Here is an 18312-nt window from a genome sequence, read left to right on the forward strand (position 1 = left end):
TTTACTCTTCTTTCTGCTTATTAGTAATTACTGGTAGCCTTGAATTAACATGTTTAGCTTTATAGTTGGACTTAATTAATACTCTTGACTTGTATGTGGCCTGGCCTTGTCTCTCCTTATCTCTCACTTTCTGTAGCTAACATGTCTAGTGACTCGCAGTGTGGTTTTCTTCTCTTCTATTTCAGAAGCTATTAGATATTGTTTTAGGTAAAGTACAGCTTATAGCTTAGCAATTTGAAAGCGAGTTAGTGTGTGTTTGTGTCTGTCTCTTATTTTTTTGGACATTTCTTAAGTGTTACAGCCTTCAAACATAGATTTAGAATAGGCTATTATTTGAAGATTAAAATGCAGCTCATTGTGTGTGTGTGAGATAACTTACAAATTATCTAATGCATTAAATAATTGTAAAGAACATTGCATTCTTTTACTTTTTGCAATCATTGGACTGGTGCTATGTTGTGGTGCCATTTTCAAGGATCTTAGTCAATCGTATCAACACTAGTACTTCGGCTTGAGACATATTTTATTGATCTTTTTCTATCAAATGCCTGAATTGCCTTTCTGATATAAAGGGATGGAGCTTAACACACCAGTTTACATGAGTAAGCTTAAAATGGTGGGTAGGAGTTTCTCTCTCACACACACACATGTGTGTGCACATGCATGCACACACATTTCCCTCCACACATACACATGACAGGTTTTTGTACAGACTCTATCTACCAAATTTCACTCACATGGCATTCATACAAAGACAGGATGGTCATAGCTGGAATGTCTCATAAGTCTTCTCTATTTGAACTGAGGAGGAGCTAAATATAATCAACAAGAATATACCATCCTGGGTTTTTTTTTAATGTTTTTGCTCCTATACTCTTTTGTTAGTTCTTGAGATTGATTTATCTTGTCCAAGAAGAAAGTGACATAGAGCTAGCTGATCAAATAGAATATTTACAAATTGGTAAATCCTCTGGAACTTGATATCAGTTTCCAGAAACAGTTCTGTACCATAGCCAAGAAGATTGGTTCATTCTACTTTAAGATTTGGCATTCATTTTCTGTTGAAAAACAGTGGTTTGAAACAACAGTTCTGTCTGTTAACCAGTCTCTTCGTAATTAAAACGGTTTGTTGGTTCTTCTTTCATCTTGAATAGATGTATTTAATAATAGTTGAAAGTAACAAGCACTCTTCTACAGAAAAACATTTATTTATATGGAGGCATAGACATTGTATAGAAGAGGTACATGGCTTAGTGATTAGGGTGTTTGACTCATGATCATAAGATTACGGTTTCAATTCCGAACTGGGGGATGCATTGTGTTATTTAATAAAATGCTTCATTTCCTGTCCTTTCTAGGAAGGGGTATATATGCCAGAGAAACCAGGAAACTAGTCATATGCTCCTTACTGAGTAATCTGGACTAACCAATGTATTGAATAATTTTAATAAACAGAAACTGGACAGACATCCATTATAATATATATGTGTCCTGCACCAATTTCGCATAGCCCATCCAAAGTACCTTGGATTGCAGAACGACCTTGGATCATAGGGTGACCTGCTGTGCTTGAGGAGACCTATTGAGTCAAGTACATCAAAATAAATACCAAATCGAAATTGTAGTTATGATACCTGTACCGGTGGCACGTAAAAAGCACTATCCAAACGTGGCCGATGCCAGCGCCGCCGCCTTGACTGGCTTCTGTGCCGGTGGCATGTAAAAAGCACCAACCGATCGTGGCTGCTGCCAGCCTCCCCTGGCACCTGTGCCGGTGGCACATAAAAGGCACCCATTACACTCATGGAGTGGTTGGCGTTCGGAAGGGCATCCAGCTGTAGAAACACTGCCAGATCAGACTGGAGCCTGGTGCAGCCTCCTGACTTCCCAGACCCCAGTCGAACTGTCCAACCCATGCTAGCATGGAAAACGGATGTTAAACGATGATGATGATGTGTATGTGTGTATCTCTCTCTCACCATTTGATAGCCAGTGTTGTCTTGTTTACATTTCCTTAACTTAGTGGATTAGTAAAAAAGGGCATGACACAATGTGTACCAAATTTTGAGATAAGTGCTAGGCTCAAATTGATTGAGTTACTACATGAAAGTGGTCCTCCAGAATGACCACAGTTCAGTGTCGGAGACCAGTAAAAAGAACAAAAGAATATTTTGTTCTATTTTTTAGTATTTTATATTCTTTGTAATAATTTTGACTTGTAGTCACTGAAATTTAGTTCTTTAAAACTTCTGAGAAGAATGTCCATATGTTACTTTTTACTTGTTTCAATTATTGGACTGTGGCCATGCTGGGACACTACTTTGAAGGGTTTAATTGAACAAATGAAATCCAGTGCATCTATTGGTTTCTTATACTGAACCACTCTGTTACAGGATGTGGACAAACACCAGTTGTCAAGTGGAGGCAGAGGTGGTAACACACACACAACATAATTATTTAATATTCATGTTGCTGTGGGTTGGATGGTTTGATAGGGTCTAATGTGTGCAATGACTGCACCAAACTCCAATATCTGCTTTGGCACGGTGTTTTAAAGGCTGGGTGCCCTTCCTAATGCCAACCACTTTACATGCTGTAAAGTGGTTGGCATTAGGAAGGGTATTGCACGCACACATGCATGTGCGCACACACAAACACACACACACACACACACACACACAAACATAGTTATCATCTTCCAAATTCACTCATAAGGCATTGGTCAGCCCAGGGCTATAGTAGAAAATACTTGGCCAAGGTGCTGCACAGTGGGACTGAACTTAAAACCACATGGTTGCAGAGTAAGCTTCTTAGCCACAAAGCTGTGCCTCCGTGTATGATAATTATTTCTTTTTACTGTAGTATTTAGTTTTAAATATACTGGATATAATGCCCCTCTGTTTTATCTCTGTAGCAAAGTCAGAATATAGACAAGTATACAACACTGAGGAATTTAATCTCAGCTAGTTAAGTTTAGATCTGTTTTATTATTATTATTATTTATTATTTTTACTGTTATTTTATCTTATTTTGTGGTACAGTTCTTTTTTTCTTTTCACTTTTCTTTTTTAAATAATGCATATCTCTTTCTCATTGGATGATATTCTTAGAAGGAAACACTATCTGCACATCATTTCAGCCATTAAAGGGTGTAGATTATTGATTTCAATGTGGTTTCCTGATAGCAAGCTGAACATAATATATACTGTGTCTGCAAAGGAGTTAATGTTTGGTCTTGTAGTAATTTATCTTAACTTAATAATTTTATAACCAAGCAATAAATCCTTATGTAATCCCCCCACCCCCGGTGCACTCCACTCCAGCATCAGATCATCATGAATTAATATCAACTATACATCACTGTGCCACTGATAGAAAGCTTTGTATGCAGTTCTCTTCATTGTTTTTTTTTTTTTTTTTAAATCTTGGGGAGACTTTTCAATTGCATGCAGCCTAATTGCCTTACCAATGTTAGCTTGACTTTGTTCTGTTGCATTGACCTCTTTGGTAGATGGTCTTCCTCCTCCTCCTCCTATGTCTTCTACTACTGCTGCAGCTGGTGGAGGTGGTAGTGGGGTCCCCACAATTGGCAGCATTGGGCGACCTGGTAAGATCAGTGACTACGACCCCTACCAAGAGAATTCATCATTCAGCTCCCCATACTCTGCTAAGTCCCAGGCCACTACCATTTATGATTCTAGAATTGGACAAGGTGAGTCTGGAAACCAAACATTTATCAGTTAAATATTTTAATAAATCTCAATGTTGGTTGTCAGTAAGTTTATTTTGAATTCTGTTATAGAATATTGTCAACAATATTCTATTTGTATGATACACATATTCACACACAACAGCAAATTATAAACTCCTCTGTAAACTTTATTGTTCTGAATATAACAACACAGAATTCATTGACAATACACTGTATATAAAAAGCAAGATTTTCTGGAAAAAAAGGAAAAAAACTTTTATCTTTCCATAAATATATAAAACAGTTTCTATTCTAAGTCAAATGTGTAGAAGAATAAGCTAATATATAAAATTAGTTTTAGAGTGGCTAACTAAGAATGAAGTCAAAATGTTGCCATTAAAATATATATTTTTTCTTTTTTTTCTTTTCTTCAAGTCAACAGAAATCCATTTATCTGGCATTTTCTATTTTTTATCACTGAAATGTTTTAAGGCTGCTTTTGTCTAGATTTAGTGTCAAAGAAACGTAGACGAAGAATATGCTGAACTTGAAGCAGTTCTTAAGAATGTTAAATCTCAGTGAGACAATGATGATAATTTGTTGCATTTGTGGGATTTATTCCAAGATGTATTGTAAAATGATTGCCTTAACCCCATTCACCTTCTCTGGATTTTTACTCAAGGCAGCTGAGAAAGTGTAGTGAGCTGAATATGGTGCATTGCAATGCCTGGTTTCTCTCTATCCTCCATAACAGTCCTGCCATAATCAATTTTGTCAATCTCACCAGGGTTGATATCACAGGCATTAAGCAAACTGAAGTCATGTTGACTCACCCCTTCCTCTCATATAAATCAATTGACTATATCTATAAACATTTTGGTAGCCTTTTATGTGTTACAAATAATGGAGCTGCTGCCATTTTGTTAATGATAAATGGGGTAAGATGAGAAAAGGGCATTTCCATGCTTTTAGTAAACATTGTCCGCTCAAAGAGTGTCTCTTTTGTACCAGTGTTGTGTTCCTTTACTGCACTGACAGAACCTTGCCTATCACTTAGCACTACCTTTCTATGCATTTCTTCTGCAATATGCACTTGGTGGTATTTGGGGTCATTGTATTTTCACATTTTCTTCCGAATTACTTTTCATTGGTGAAAATCTTCATTTCACTGTACTTAAAATTTTCTAATTATTATTAATATGTAACACTATATGTTAGAAATAACTTTTAAAATTTACTGCTCTGTATCTTATAAATCTATTTATAATTGGCAAAAAAAAAATTGTGGAGATTTTATAATTCAAATTGCTATAAAAACATGCTATTAAATACTACCCTAGAGTTCTGTAATATAGAATATATGTACATATTAACTGAAAGCCTTTAAGCAGTTGCTTGACTTGCAAGAAATAACAACTAAACATCCCTAAAGCTACAAACCCTGCTGTCTTATGTGGTCCTAAATGCATTGTCTCTGAAAAAACTCTGAGATGGTCATGGCTGGATTGCCTTTTATCATAATTCTATCTGATCAGGACCAAGCTGGAAGTAAACAGCAACATGTATTTCAGAGTTATTTCATTGTTGCATTCTTAATTCACTTCACTTCACTTTATTTTATTTTTTTTATTTATTTGATAACCCAAATTAATAAGTTAAATTAATTTAGCATATACTAAATTAACCATTTTTGGATTATGAGGAAATATCTAAAAAATGTATTCATTCTACACTAAAATATCTACTCCAGCACTAATGAATTAAACTTTATTATATTTACAAATGGAATATTACTTAAAAGATCTTCTATTACAACTATAATGTGTATCATACAATGTTTATATAAATATGTAGCATTTTATGTCTAATGATTGTGGTTTGAGACAAAAAGCTGTATCTTTGATAAGTTTTTTTTATAGTTTTTATTTAGAAAATATACACTATGTCTGATAAAAATGTATACACACTTCTCTCATTTGTTAATTGTTAGATCCTTGGTAGGCTCTTATTTATAAGTTGATTTTGAATCCTTTGTGATTATCATATATAAAGAATATGAAAGAACCCATCAATCCCTCTGGCCATTATTGGATAGCCCTGGTCAGCTCTAACTGAGCAGTTCATTGACACAGATATTTTATTGGATGCTGAAGGCCAGCCTATAGGCCTTGTACACTAAGTATTTTGAGCTTCTGTCTATATATTGCCATAAAGAATTGCTTATATTCTGTTTACCTAGCTCAGGTGCAGATTGGCAGTCAGGACACTTGCATCTACTCTGTCTGCTTTTGACATGATTGAAGACTCTGTTGACTTCTGAAACAGAGATGGGCAAGGGATGGTCAGACTCAGTACACAAGTTTTTAATAATTTTTAATGCAATTAGCTGTCTAACACTCAACTTAAAACTAGTTTAGTATTGTTGCTCAGTTCTTGGATTTTGAAATAGCTCTGTTGGAGTTTTATCTATGTAAAGCTGTCGCATAATTTATTCATGATAGATATTCAAAAAATTTTAATAAACTTTCAGTTGTATACATCCTAAAGTTTATCTTTCAACCAAGTGTGTATACATGTTTATAGACTTTATAGTATTAGAAAGCTTAAATTTCTTGACTTATCTCTGATGCCTGTCTAAATTGCATTATATATTCTTTTGATATGGTGATGTTTTGTTTGATTCCTAACATAACAAACAATTGTTTCTTTGATTTGATTTTTTTTTGACTTTTAAATTTTCTATTCTGTAAGTAAATCAACTTTTGATTAAACATAAATTGTTTATATGTATTGTTCTAAATGTTTTTTAAGAGAAGCTGGGTAAGTAATAATTTTTTTCCCCTTCCAAACTTTCATTGTTGGATATCATAATAGATTTCATCTGTCTTAAAATATCAGCTCATGTTTAATTATTTAGCTTTTTGATTTTTTTAGTGGACAAATCCAAAAATACTTCAGCAGCTAAGACAGGTTGGTTTTAGCACATGCAGTCTGCCCCCTGGCTTCTTTTTTCTCTCCCCACAAATGCTTAGCTAGCTCTTCAAATTGACTTTTGTAATAATGATTCACTGCATTTAGCAAATTTAATATTATATGTGATTAATTTCACTTGTTCAAGCTGTCACTTTGACAAGAAGTTTTTAATGTTTAGGTGTAATAGTTTGAAGTACTTGATAAATTTAATCTAGTTCAAACTTCATTTTCACTTAGCACTGAATTTTAAAATTATATAGATTGAAAAAAATGTCTGTTAGGTTCCTAAATATGTTAGATTGCTTTCCTTCCTTTGTCATGATTATGTTTAAAATTATCATTAAAGCAAATATTTTTTCCTTGCAATCTGCTGTTTTCACTAGTTGAGTAGTAATATTCCATGTATGTTTTCTGTTTATGATTATTGCCCCCACCAAATTAATACTGACACTGAAAAACAAAAAAAAAACTACTAAAGGAAATTCAACAATGAGGGACAGATATTACTTAGCATAGAACTTTGCACATCCTATTCATTTCTGCTTTGTGATAATGCTGTGAGACATCTTTTGACAAACTATTATAATAATACTTCATGTAGATATATAATATCTGAATCACTGATAAGGAAAACAAAAGCAAATATTTGTGCAAGTGGCCTTCTTGGCACCTTAAGTAGCCAACAACATCAAAGAGTTGAGAAATATTTTTGCTGAGAGAATGTTTGCATATGAAAGGTTTGATCCTATCTAAGTACTCGTGTGGTCGATATCTGGCAAATTAATCATAGTTATTTCATAATCTGTTGAGAGAACATTACTTTATGGTTTAACATTAGTAACAATCTAAATAAATTGGTTCACCAATGACTTTTTGTGCCAGAAAGTAAACAACTTTTTGAAGGAGAGATATTCTAATATTCTAATCTTCGTAGTATAAATAATTTGAATTGAATTTCAAACTAGTTTGGCCATGTCTGAAATTAGAATTATTTTATTTTTGTCATTCAAATGGCAGAAATGATAACCAGTGCTGGAATGAATTCCTTTTAGTTTTTAACCCTTTAGCATTTAGATTTTATTGTCAAATGTAATGCATATTTATTCACATGGTTTTAATTTATCGTGCATTATCTCATAGCTTCAAAATTTCAATGATGTGATCGTTTATTTTTAGAATGGCATTGTAAGGTAGGTATGAGGCTGGATCTAGCCAGTTTGAACATTAAACAGAATGTCCGGACCTCATATGGCCAGTTTAAATGCTAATGGGTTAATGTTTTCTATGTTCAATGTTAAAATCTTGCCACACACATTCAGGGTTGTAAATATGTTCAGTTATGTATTGGAATCAATTCAACTGATGATGGACTACACAAATTTATGGCATGGTCCAATAATAGAAATCAATAATGTTTGAAACCAATAATTAGTAATTAAAATCATAGACCTTAAGCATATGGGTAAATTAGTTAGAATTTTTTTTTTTTTGTTTTGTTTTTTGTTTTTTTACATTGTAATCATATATAAAATATGGGATCCATGGGATCTTGCTGATTTCATCCTTATTTTGATTTGAACTGTTTCTAGTTGAAAAAGTAGCCAAAGGCAAAGAAAGTTCTAAGTCATCTAAGAAAGGTTGGTTAGCACTTGCACACTGCTGGGAAAACTGTGTTGTCTTGATTGTTGCTTCATGGCATTTTTCTGCTTCTGTTTAGACTTCCCGAACATCTCTCCCAGTAGCATAAAAGGAAACAAACAAACAAAAAAAATTGTATTGAATTAGTTGGTGTGTTAATATTTCACTAGTGGTATGCCCAATAGACTTTTCTGTAATAAACATGGACACATGTATACATACATACATACATACATTCATTCATTCATACATATATATTATTCTGTATGTAAAAAACCTTAGTTGACTCAAGTATCTGCCCCCTCTCCACAACATTTGTTGCTGCTGTTGCTATTGTTCATTCAACTGCTTTCGAGTGAAATAGAAATAGAGATGTTAGATAATTAGAGAAATTAAATAACCCATTAGTTCTATAGATTTCCCTCCATTCGTTAGCTGTTGTTGCCCTCTAATGTTTCTGATGTTTGGTAGCAGTTCAAATAATCATGTTTGTTTTTAGCTCTTAATGAATTTCCTTTAATTTTCAGAATGTGCGTGTGTGTATGTGTTTGTGTGCAATGTATACACACATAATAAATATATATATATTTGATTTTGAATGCTTTTGATTTTTACCATTTACTATGTTTTTTTCATTTTTTTTTCTTGTGCTACCCAGTTCGATCTACAGGTTCGTGACTGTTCTTCCCTATGTATCATTTTTATTTTACTTCTCTTTTATATGAAATCTAATATTAAGTTCATATTACTAGGAAAAAAAAAAGTAAAATTTTTTTTCTTTTTAGAGAAATACAATAGATTGCTCTCATACACACACACACATACATGCACAAATTGTAGATGTTGATTAAAGATTGGTTTCTTTTGATTATTCTTAATTAATGTGATTATCATCTCAATTTCTTCTAATTATACTAACAGTTCATTCTCTATAACAAAATTTACTTCTATTTTTCATTGTTTTCAATATTGATTATTTTGAAATGTTTTTTTTTTTTATTCTTTCAAATATTGTTTTTACATGTGCAACAGTTTTAATATTATTTATATTAATATATTTAATGAGTTCAAGATGTTAACTCTGATATTTCTCCTAGTGTCATTTGAAGGATACTGTTTGACAGTAATATAACAGCCATATTGTTATTTTGTTGAAGCTGTTTATTAATGAGCGTTATTAAAATGTTATCAATTATATATGCATAGAAATAAAATGCCGAATGCACAGAGTGGGCTGTCATATAGACATAAACTAGTTCGAAAACTGGTTTTGTTATCCAAATATATTAATGATAAAATATATTGATGATAGTAGTTCTCTCTCTTCCTTTCTCTTTCTGTTTACACACACACACACACACACACAAACAAACACACACACTATTTGTAAAGCTGAACTTGAGTTGTTTCTTTTTAAATTTTATAATGTGTTGTCTTGTATGTGTTCGCATGTTTGTTTTGTCATAATTTTTCTTTAAGCCTAATTATGAATATTTTTTGTTCACTGAAACCTTTTATAATTACAAGCAGAATCTGCTAATTGGAGAATAACAGTTTTGATAAATTTTTGTACAAACTAATCCAAATAAATTAACTATTAATCTGCTGTTTGTAAAATATATATTTTGTTTTAGTTGTTGTCATACAAAATTTCTATAAAAGTAGTTGTTCATAAGGACACTCTTGAGCCTTTTATTAGTTATTCATTGATCAGTTATTGTAAATGTTATTATCAATAGCATACTTCACAGTAAGTCTATTTTTATTGTTGTCTATTCAGTATATATATATACGAAATATATATTTATATATGTCCATATACGTGTGTTGTCTATGTTTATGTTGTTTCATTGTGTCCCTTACTCTGTACTCTCTTGCAAGTGAAGTCAAACCTGAACTGTAGCTATCATTATAGCATATTCTAATTCAATGAAAGATTGAATACCTCTTTTATTTCTAATCTCTTCAATGTTTTATTGAATATTCTGGTTCAGTTTAGTTGTTATCATTGAGCAGGCTGTTTTCCAGTTTGTTATTGTGCAATTCAGGTGTGCTGTTCAATATTGTAAGCTAATTTTAGCCTAACCAGACCCCTGTATAGAAATGTTGTATGGCCTGGCTTTATATATTTTATTTTACCATGGCTTAGTATAATTTCAGTGAAGTTATTTGATGCTAGCTTCTTGCTAGACATGGCATGAGCAGTTTGTGTTGTGGCCAATTTTTGTTTGTATATTTATATGATGGTGTTTTTTTCTTTGTCTATTCAATAAGTTTCTTAAACTAGACTTCCAGATCTGTCCACTATCTGGAAGTAGTGGAATAGTCTGCCAATCTTTCTGTTCATTGTTTGTTATTCATCAAGATTTTAAGTGAACTATATTTTGTGACATTTTGAAGGAATTGCTTAATTAATTCGCCTTTAAAATGGATAGTATTGAGCTGTTGAATATTGCTGTGAAGATATTTGACTGTAGTCAGGCCAAAATCATGTCAAGCCAAATTTCAAGATTTTTTTGTTTTTTGCATAAGATGAACATTTAATCAATGTTGAGCACTTGGTAGTAATTGTTAGTTTTACCCTAAAAGTTGTCCACTGGTAGTTATAGTGTAGTAACCCTATTAAAAATAATTGTCCTGTGAGCATTCTAATATTTGACACTCAAACCTCATGTAATTACTGATACAGCACACCAAATGTTTGTTTCTCATTAAATTAGCCCTTGTAAATCACCAATTGCTGTACTTCACTCTTTTATATTTAGGAAGAATTTGTAGATTGTATTAGAATTTCTGTTTCTTTGCCTTCAAGATTCAGCATAATCAACTGAATTATGTACTTCACTGCTTCACAAAGCAAATATGATGTTTCAGTTATGTCACTGTTGATTGGTTGTGTTAATTTACTCCTGTTGTTTAATTTCAATTTAAAATAGATTTACGCTAAACGACGACGATGATGTTGTTGTATCTATGAAAAATAAAATTTTTGTCAACTTGTATGTCAGAAACACGTTAAAAAAACATTTTAGATTCTGTGCTCCCCCTTAAAGTTTTGTATAGTGTTGTGTGTGTGTGTGTGTGCGCGCGCGTATGTATGTATGTATGTATGTATGTATATATATATATAATATCTATCTTAATTTAAACATAACAGAAATATTTTCTGTATATATTTCTACTTCTTTTAAAAAACTTTAATTATCTGACAGACAAAAGGAACTTTCATTTCTTTCATAACCTAACTAATTAATCAGTCAGCCTATTTTAGCTTGTTTTGCTTTTCCTCATTCTATTAACAATACCAGTGTGTTTTATTAAATCGTTAACATTTTTTATCAGTTCTCTGATAGCAAGAAATAAATATCTTTGTTATAACCATCTTATTAAAAAAGGATATTAGAATTGGCAAGATGTATGAACTGGTCTAATTCTTGTTGTCTGTCTGTACAGCTTTACTATCAAAATGGTATTGCACTATCTCTTGTTCCAATGAATGCATCTTTATCAATTTTATTAAAAAAAGATTCATTTGGAACCAACAGAATGTGTCAATTTGAGAAGTTCCGTGAACAGATTTACTTTGAAAACTTAAACTGATGACTAATTTGTTAGATTATTTTATGCAGTTATGTGTACATTTGTTAAATTAGATATTTTTTGCTGCTTATAATCAGAAACGGAACCACATCATAAGTTTTCTATGTGTATACATCATCTTTCATCAGGGATATGAAATTGGAGTGCAGTTATAAACCATAATCTTTGTCGGCAGATTTGGCTAATGTTAAGCCTCAAAGAAAATAATTTGTGCAATAACTGTTAAAATCCACTTAATCAGTTTAATTCATTAATAATGGCCTTAGCCTTCTGCACACACCTTTTTAATTCTTTTTGTTTTAACTTGCTTGTTTGAGCGATAATCTGAAAGTGATAGGAAGACTGTTCTCCCTACATGCATTTCTCTTTCATTCTCTCTCTCTCTCTCTCATATACACATATACACTAATATGTACCCACTCTCTCACATACTATATTTTTAGAGATTATCTGCTGTTAATAAATTTGATGCTGAATGATTTAGTCAATATAGTTGACACTTGCTACATTATTAAAAGCTCAGTGTAGTCTGAGGGAGAGACAATCTCTAATGAAAATCAACGAGTTATTCGTTACTCACTTTGTAAACAATATTGTAAAAAACAAGCGAACATTGAAAGTAAAAGCTATATTAATATTAATTAACTAGATTTACTACATTAAGGTCTTACCATATTACTGTATTAATTTTACATTCCTAGTACTATGCTACATAAAACTATTGTGTGTATGTATGTGTGTGTGTACTTGTGAGTGTGTGAATAAATGTCAATATTCTATGATTTCTAGGTGGCAAACTGGCAGTCACATTAGTACACTGGGCTAAATGCTTAGCAGTATTTTATCTGTCTTTTCCTTCTTATTTCAAATTCTGCCATGATAAAATAAGTCCCAATAGCACACTGGGGTTCATGTAATTGACTTCTCGCCTCCCTTGAAATTGATATTCTATGACTTTGATTGTCACTACCTGAGTAAAACAGTGCTATGATGTTTGTATTGTTTGCTGGCATTATGATCTGATTCTGTGTGTTCAAAAAAAAAAAAAAAAAACCTTGTGAAATCCTTACTTGAGAAACAGATGAGTTGGCAACCAGAGGAGCATCTGACTGTAAAATGCTATCAATTTTAAATATAAATTACAAGTAGTGTCTTTATATTTAATTTTGCTAATCCAGCTTATGACACTAAAACCATTGTAACTCATAAATTCCCTAGCAATTTAATCATGCTTGGGATCTGTTGGATTAGTAATTTAGAGTCAGGAATGTTTATCAATAAAATAAGTTTGCTGGCATTTTATCCACACAACAATTATAAAGTTTCTAGAAAGTAGGATTAAAAAAAAATTATTTGTGTTTTTTGACAGATACACAAACTATAGAAGAAGAAGAGAGCTCAGTTGAATATTTAACTAATCTAGACTTTGCTGATGATCTTGCCTTGATATCCCATTGTATTAAAGATGCAGAATCTTTGTTACAAGCACTGGAGAAAGCAACAAACCAGGTTAGCCATTACTGCAATGAGAGTAAGATAGAGTTTATCATGATCTCCTCCAAGTTAACTGAATTTAAATTGCTCAGTAATATATCAATCAAAAACGTTGATGACTTCAAATGTCTTGGATCACACATAGTAGACTACCAAAAGGACTTTTGCACCTGCAAAGCTCTTGCTTGGGATGCATGTAACAGACTTGATCAGATCTGGTACTCAAATCTTTCATCCATGTTAAAAGTTTAAATATTTAGAACACTGACTGAGCTGGTCCTTCTTTATGGATCAAAGACCTGGACCTTATTGGCTCATTAGGAAATCAACTAGATGGAACATATACCAACCTGCTCAGAAAGATACTGAATATCAGTTGGAGATCACACTCAACACTTAGTAACACCTATGGAAATCTGATACCAATATCCCTCAAGCTAAAGCAGAAGTGGCTACAATTTGCTGGCCACTGTCATCGAGCAGAGAAAGAGGTTATCTCATCCCTGCTCCTATGGCATCCCTCTGGAAGTGTTTTCTCTAGGAAACTGACATTTCCAGATGCTATATCTCTGGACTTAGGGCTAGATGTTAGAGATCTGAACACAGCAATGCAGGACCATGTAGTGTGGTAAGGGATTGTCAATGGAGTTCCGAAGGATGATGATGAGAGGAAAGCTATTAAATATTACTGTTTGCTAGATGTTCAGAGCCATTGTGGCTATCACAGATTGAAAAATGTGAACATGCCTGAACACATATCTTTTTCTGACATAGAAAGTAAAACTGTTTTTCTTTTTGTTGTCTGTTCTAGTCTTTCTTCTTTGCACAAACTACATCTTATTTATGTAGATAACTGATCTACAATTGGGTAGATGATGGATTTAATGTAGATAACTACAGAACTTCTGTAGCTTACATAACAGTTAGCTAATCTATTAAGCTCTGGTTGTTCTTTGAAACATCTGTTTTTGGCAAGTTAGCTTCAGCATAGTTACTACTACCTTTTAGAAGGAGTATCACCCATTAAAAAACCTAAATGATATTAGGACAACACAGCCATGATAATGACAAGGCAACTTTGATTTGACCTTTAATTTAACTAATAGTAAAACTGTTTGTTTAATGTTAACACATTTAATGTTGGAAACATTAAAAAGCTAGCTAGAAATAATTATGTATAGAATAAACAACAATTATGTATAGAATAAACAACAATTTTAGTCAATGGCTCATATTTTAATTTTGGCAAGTATGAGAAGTAACTCCATACATGTTTCAGTTTTATAATCTCATCGGTGACAGATTTTAACTATATATGTTAAAGAATCACTAAGTAAACATACAAGATTGTCCACTGGTTAGTGTGGAAAAATGGAATTGTTTAGAGAATATACATAGATGATTAAAGAGAAGCTGATAACATTACTTAGTAATAATTTCACAATTGCTAATAATAGATAAACCAAACAATTTAATTATGGCTTTTATTGTTGTATTACATAAAACAGTATGTGTAATAGAAAATTATGAAAGAGTTAAGAAATTTTAAAATTATAGGGTTTTGTTCTTACTAATTGTGAGAATATGGTGTTTATCTCTTTCAAACAATATAACTGATTATGAAATTCTCACTATTAAGACAGGAACATAATATAAAACCTGATTTGAACAAAAGAAATCTTTAGCTTTATTACAGGTGAGGAAGAAAAGGTATATTATGAAAGGCAATTTCCTTAAATTGTAGTGTGTGTGTGTATGCACACACACACACAACTGCTCCATACAGCCTTGCATTCATACATTTATTATGCATGAGATAAATGGGGTTTAGTCCTAAACCACAGTTTTACTCAGTCAGCGTCTGGTTAACTGTACATGTTAGTGTATTGAAAGAAATGACCAAAGGACTGATTGAATGAAATTATAGACTGGGAATGTAATTTCTGTTTGCTTCCCATATAAATAAACGTGTGTGAGTGTGTGTATATAAACTAGCAATTGCACAAGCTACACAATAATGTCAGAATGATGTTGTTTCATCACCTAGAAACTAACAAACTATTTTATTAATATTTTAGTCCAGTTATACTTGTATTTATTTTGCGTAGACATCCATCAAAGTAACTCTTGATTGTATGTTGGACCTTGCTAACAGATTTTATTATGAAATTTTAACCTCATGACTTGTCATCCTACATCTCTAACTTTTGTTGCTCTTTGTTGAACATTATCACTGTGCATCGAGCAGTAACTTATGCATGACATCATACGTAGCACACTGCACAATCAGTAATAATCATTTCATCCTAAGTGTAGGGCAGGAGTGAGGGTAGGCAGGTGGTCAGTGACACACTCGTTTCAGATTGATCTTGGATCTACTTTAATAGTTTCCCTGAAATGCTGCAACACTACTAATTCTAACCGATAAATCTAGGATAATCAACTTCGCATTTTAAAATACAACTAACCTATGAAGTGATGCTACCTCAGCCAATTCTTTCTTTCTTCTTACTTAATTCATAACTTGCCTAGGAGGAGGATAGAAGAGTTCAGTATGTAACTCAAGTACATAATATATAGTTATGTCATCAATGAAGTATGATTCTCCTCATTCTTCATTCAAGAACCAACTTTTGATCTATTTGGCAATTATTATTCTGTATATTGCAGTATAGATGTTTAGGTTAATGTAACCTCTTTTATACTAATCTAGTTAGCTTCAACAACGTAGTATTAAGTGATATTGCTAAGTGTTTCTAGCGGTTGTGACAGTTATATTCTGAAAGTGAACATCTGTGTTATTGTTATTGATTAATTTGGACAAGTTACAGATAAGAACTTAGACTGGTTTGGTGACAATAGAGGAAATACAGCTGCTGTTAGCTGGGAAATGACTTTTTGTTTTAACAACCATAAATCCACATGAAAATAGAAATAAAGGAAATGTTGTCTGCCAGCTTGGTGTGAAATAGGCCAAGGAAGACTGTCACCCAGAAGATTGATGCTATCACAATAAACTGAGTGGGATGTAATGCTTTGATGACCACTGTCGCTCAAAAACCCTACTAATTGACAAGGAGCAAAGTCAAAGATAAATTGCTCATTTATCTATGTAGAAACTATAACTTGTCTTAGAGCAGTGCTACACTTGATATTCCTTCTAATGTCAAGGTTATCAATCAAGCCCCATTTCAGGGTCAGGTGTCATTCCCATTGCAATCTGTGAAAAAAACAATAAAAATAAAATTTATTTCTTCTGTGCTTTATAGTTACAGAGAATTGTCTCACAAGATAGTGTCTATATAGTTTTCTTGAACAAGTGCAAAGGAAATTGCCTATCTTATGACAAACTCAAAGGAATTTGCCTTTTGTCTGTTGCTGCCAAAACACTTGCCTGCATTATTGTCTCTTCAAACCTAGAGACTGCAAATGTGTTTGCTGCAAGACAACTATTATTCAAATAACAAGTACTCCTTTAGTGGCTTAAAAGCCTTGCAAATTATTTGGCAGAGACGACTAGAAAATTAAGGTTAAGTTTGGTTACTCATAAAAATGCATTGCTTTTGTTATAATTAATGTTATAACCGTATGAGTTGCCAGATGTCTTTGCCCGATGTCTTTGCCCTAAATTTAGTCACTCAAGTTTTTTTTAAATTCTCATTGCAGTTTAGATGTTTTCTTTGGTATTATAGCAAGTGTACTTGAGAGAAAAAAAAAAAACAAAACTGCAAAAACTTGTGTGGATATATTTCTTACTGCTCCTGATAAAACCAGCAACAAAATGAGTGTTGTAAAAATTGAAGTCACACTCCAGCCTGTTCATAGAAAACAGTCTCAGAAAATCATAGGACAGAGCTTGAAAACAGTAGAGACCTCTTTTATTTATCTTGTCTGTATTTTCTCAAGAGCTGTGAATATTTTTGTTGAGGTCAGCATCTAGATCTCCAAAAGTAACTTGTAGTCTGTGAGAAGATGTGGGATTGCTGAGGAATTGGTTATACATCACTGAAATAAAGAGGATTGTGCTGTTGTTCTTACAACCTTTCAGCTGTCTGCTGAAACATGGACTATACAGCAGCAGCAGACATACCAATCAGGACACTCATTTATGATATTTCCTGCCTTTGCAAAAACATGAAAGTTATGTTGCACAACAAGATGACAGGAACCTAAGACTAAAGTCATTGTTTCAGAGGTCATCCTACACACTGCTTCATCTTGCTTGAGATTTTATTTGGTTTATCCTTCACATAGTCAAGTGGTGTCTGCCAAAACAATTGCTGCACAATGATATGTGCACTAGAAAGAGAATAGGAGAACCAATTCAAAGATGCATTGGCATTATTAAATATTGCTTCTAGGAAAGGGGTGGGGAAGGATTCACAGCATCCTCCCACTGCCAAAAGAAAATGGAATGCATCTAAATTTATCTTAGCTATTTATTTTGATTGCAATATTCATTACAAAGGGACATATGATAGCATCACTTAAAGATAATGTACTGATGATTAAACATTAATTACTTCTGTTAATTTAATCACTTGCAATTCAAATATGTGTGTATATGAATAGAAAATGTTATATATATATATAAAACCACAGTTTATATATATATATAGGTGCAGGAGTGGCTGTGTGGTAAGAAGCCTGCTTCCCCTCACATGGTTCTGGGTTCAGTTCCACTGTGTGGAACCTTGGGCAAGTGTCTTCTACTATAGCTTCAGGCTGACCAAAGCCTTGTGAGTGGATTTGGCAGATGGAAACTGAAAGAAGCCTGCCGTATGTGTGTCCATCCTCCCACCATTGCTTGACAACCAATGTTGGTGTGTTTACCTCCCAGTAACTTAGCAGTCTGGCAAAAGAGACCAGTAGAATAAGTACTAGGTTTACAGAGAATAAGTCCTGGGTTTGATTTG

General features: G+C 32.9%; 1 protein-coding gene across 28 annotated transcripts in view; it reads left to right on the forward strand.

Annotated features, from left to right (window-relative positions):
* LOC115213074 (LIM and SH3 domain protein 1) overlaps positions 1–18312 on the forward strand; it is a 170360-nt gene that overhangs the window by 139176 nt on the left and 12872 nt on the right. For 7 of the 28 annotated variants that reach the window (XM_036504045.1, XM_036504037.1, XM_036504043.1 and 4 more), the window contains 4 exons: positions 3512–3712; positions 6626–6661; positions 8254–8301; positions 8961–8972. The exons of 1 other annotated variant lie outside the window; for it this stretch is intronic. In XM_036504045.1, coding sequence (XP_036359938.1) covers positions 3512–3712; positions 6626–6661; positions 8254–8301; positions 8961–8972 — 297 coding nt within the window. The remainder of the gene's footprint in view (positions 1–3511; positions 3713–6625; positions 6662–8253; positions 8302–8960; positions 8973–18312) is intronic. 20 more of the 28 variants (XM_036504051.1, XM_036504058.1, XM_036504038.1 and 17 more) reach the window with 12 other exon arrangements.

The sequence above is a fragment of the Octopus sinensis genome, linkage group LG6 (genome assembly GCF_006345805.1).
Source record: "Octopus sinensis linkage group LG6, ASM634580v1, whole genome shotgun sequence".
Lineage (NCBI taxonomy): Eukaryota > Metazoa > Mollusca > Cephalopoda > Octopoda > Octopodidae > Octopus > Octopus sinensis.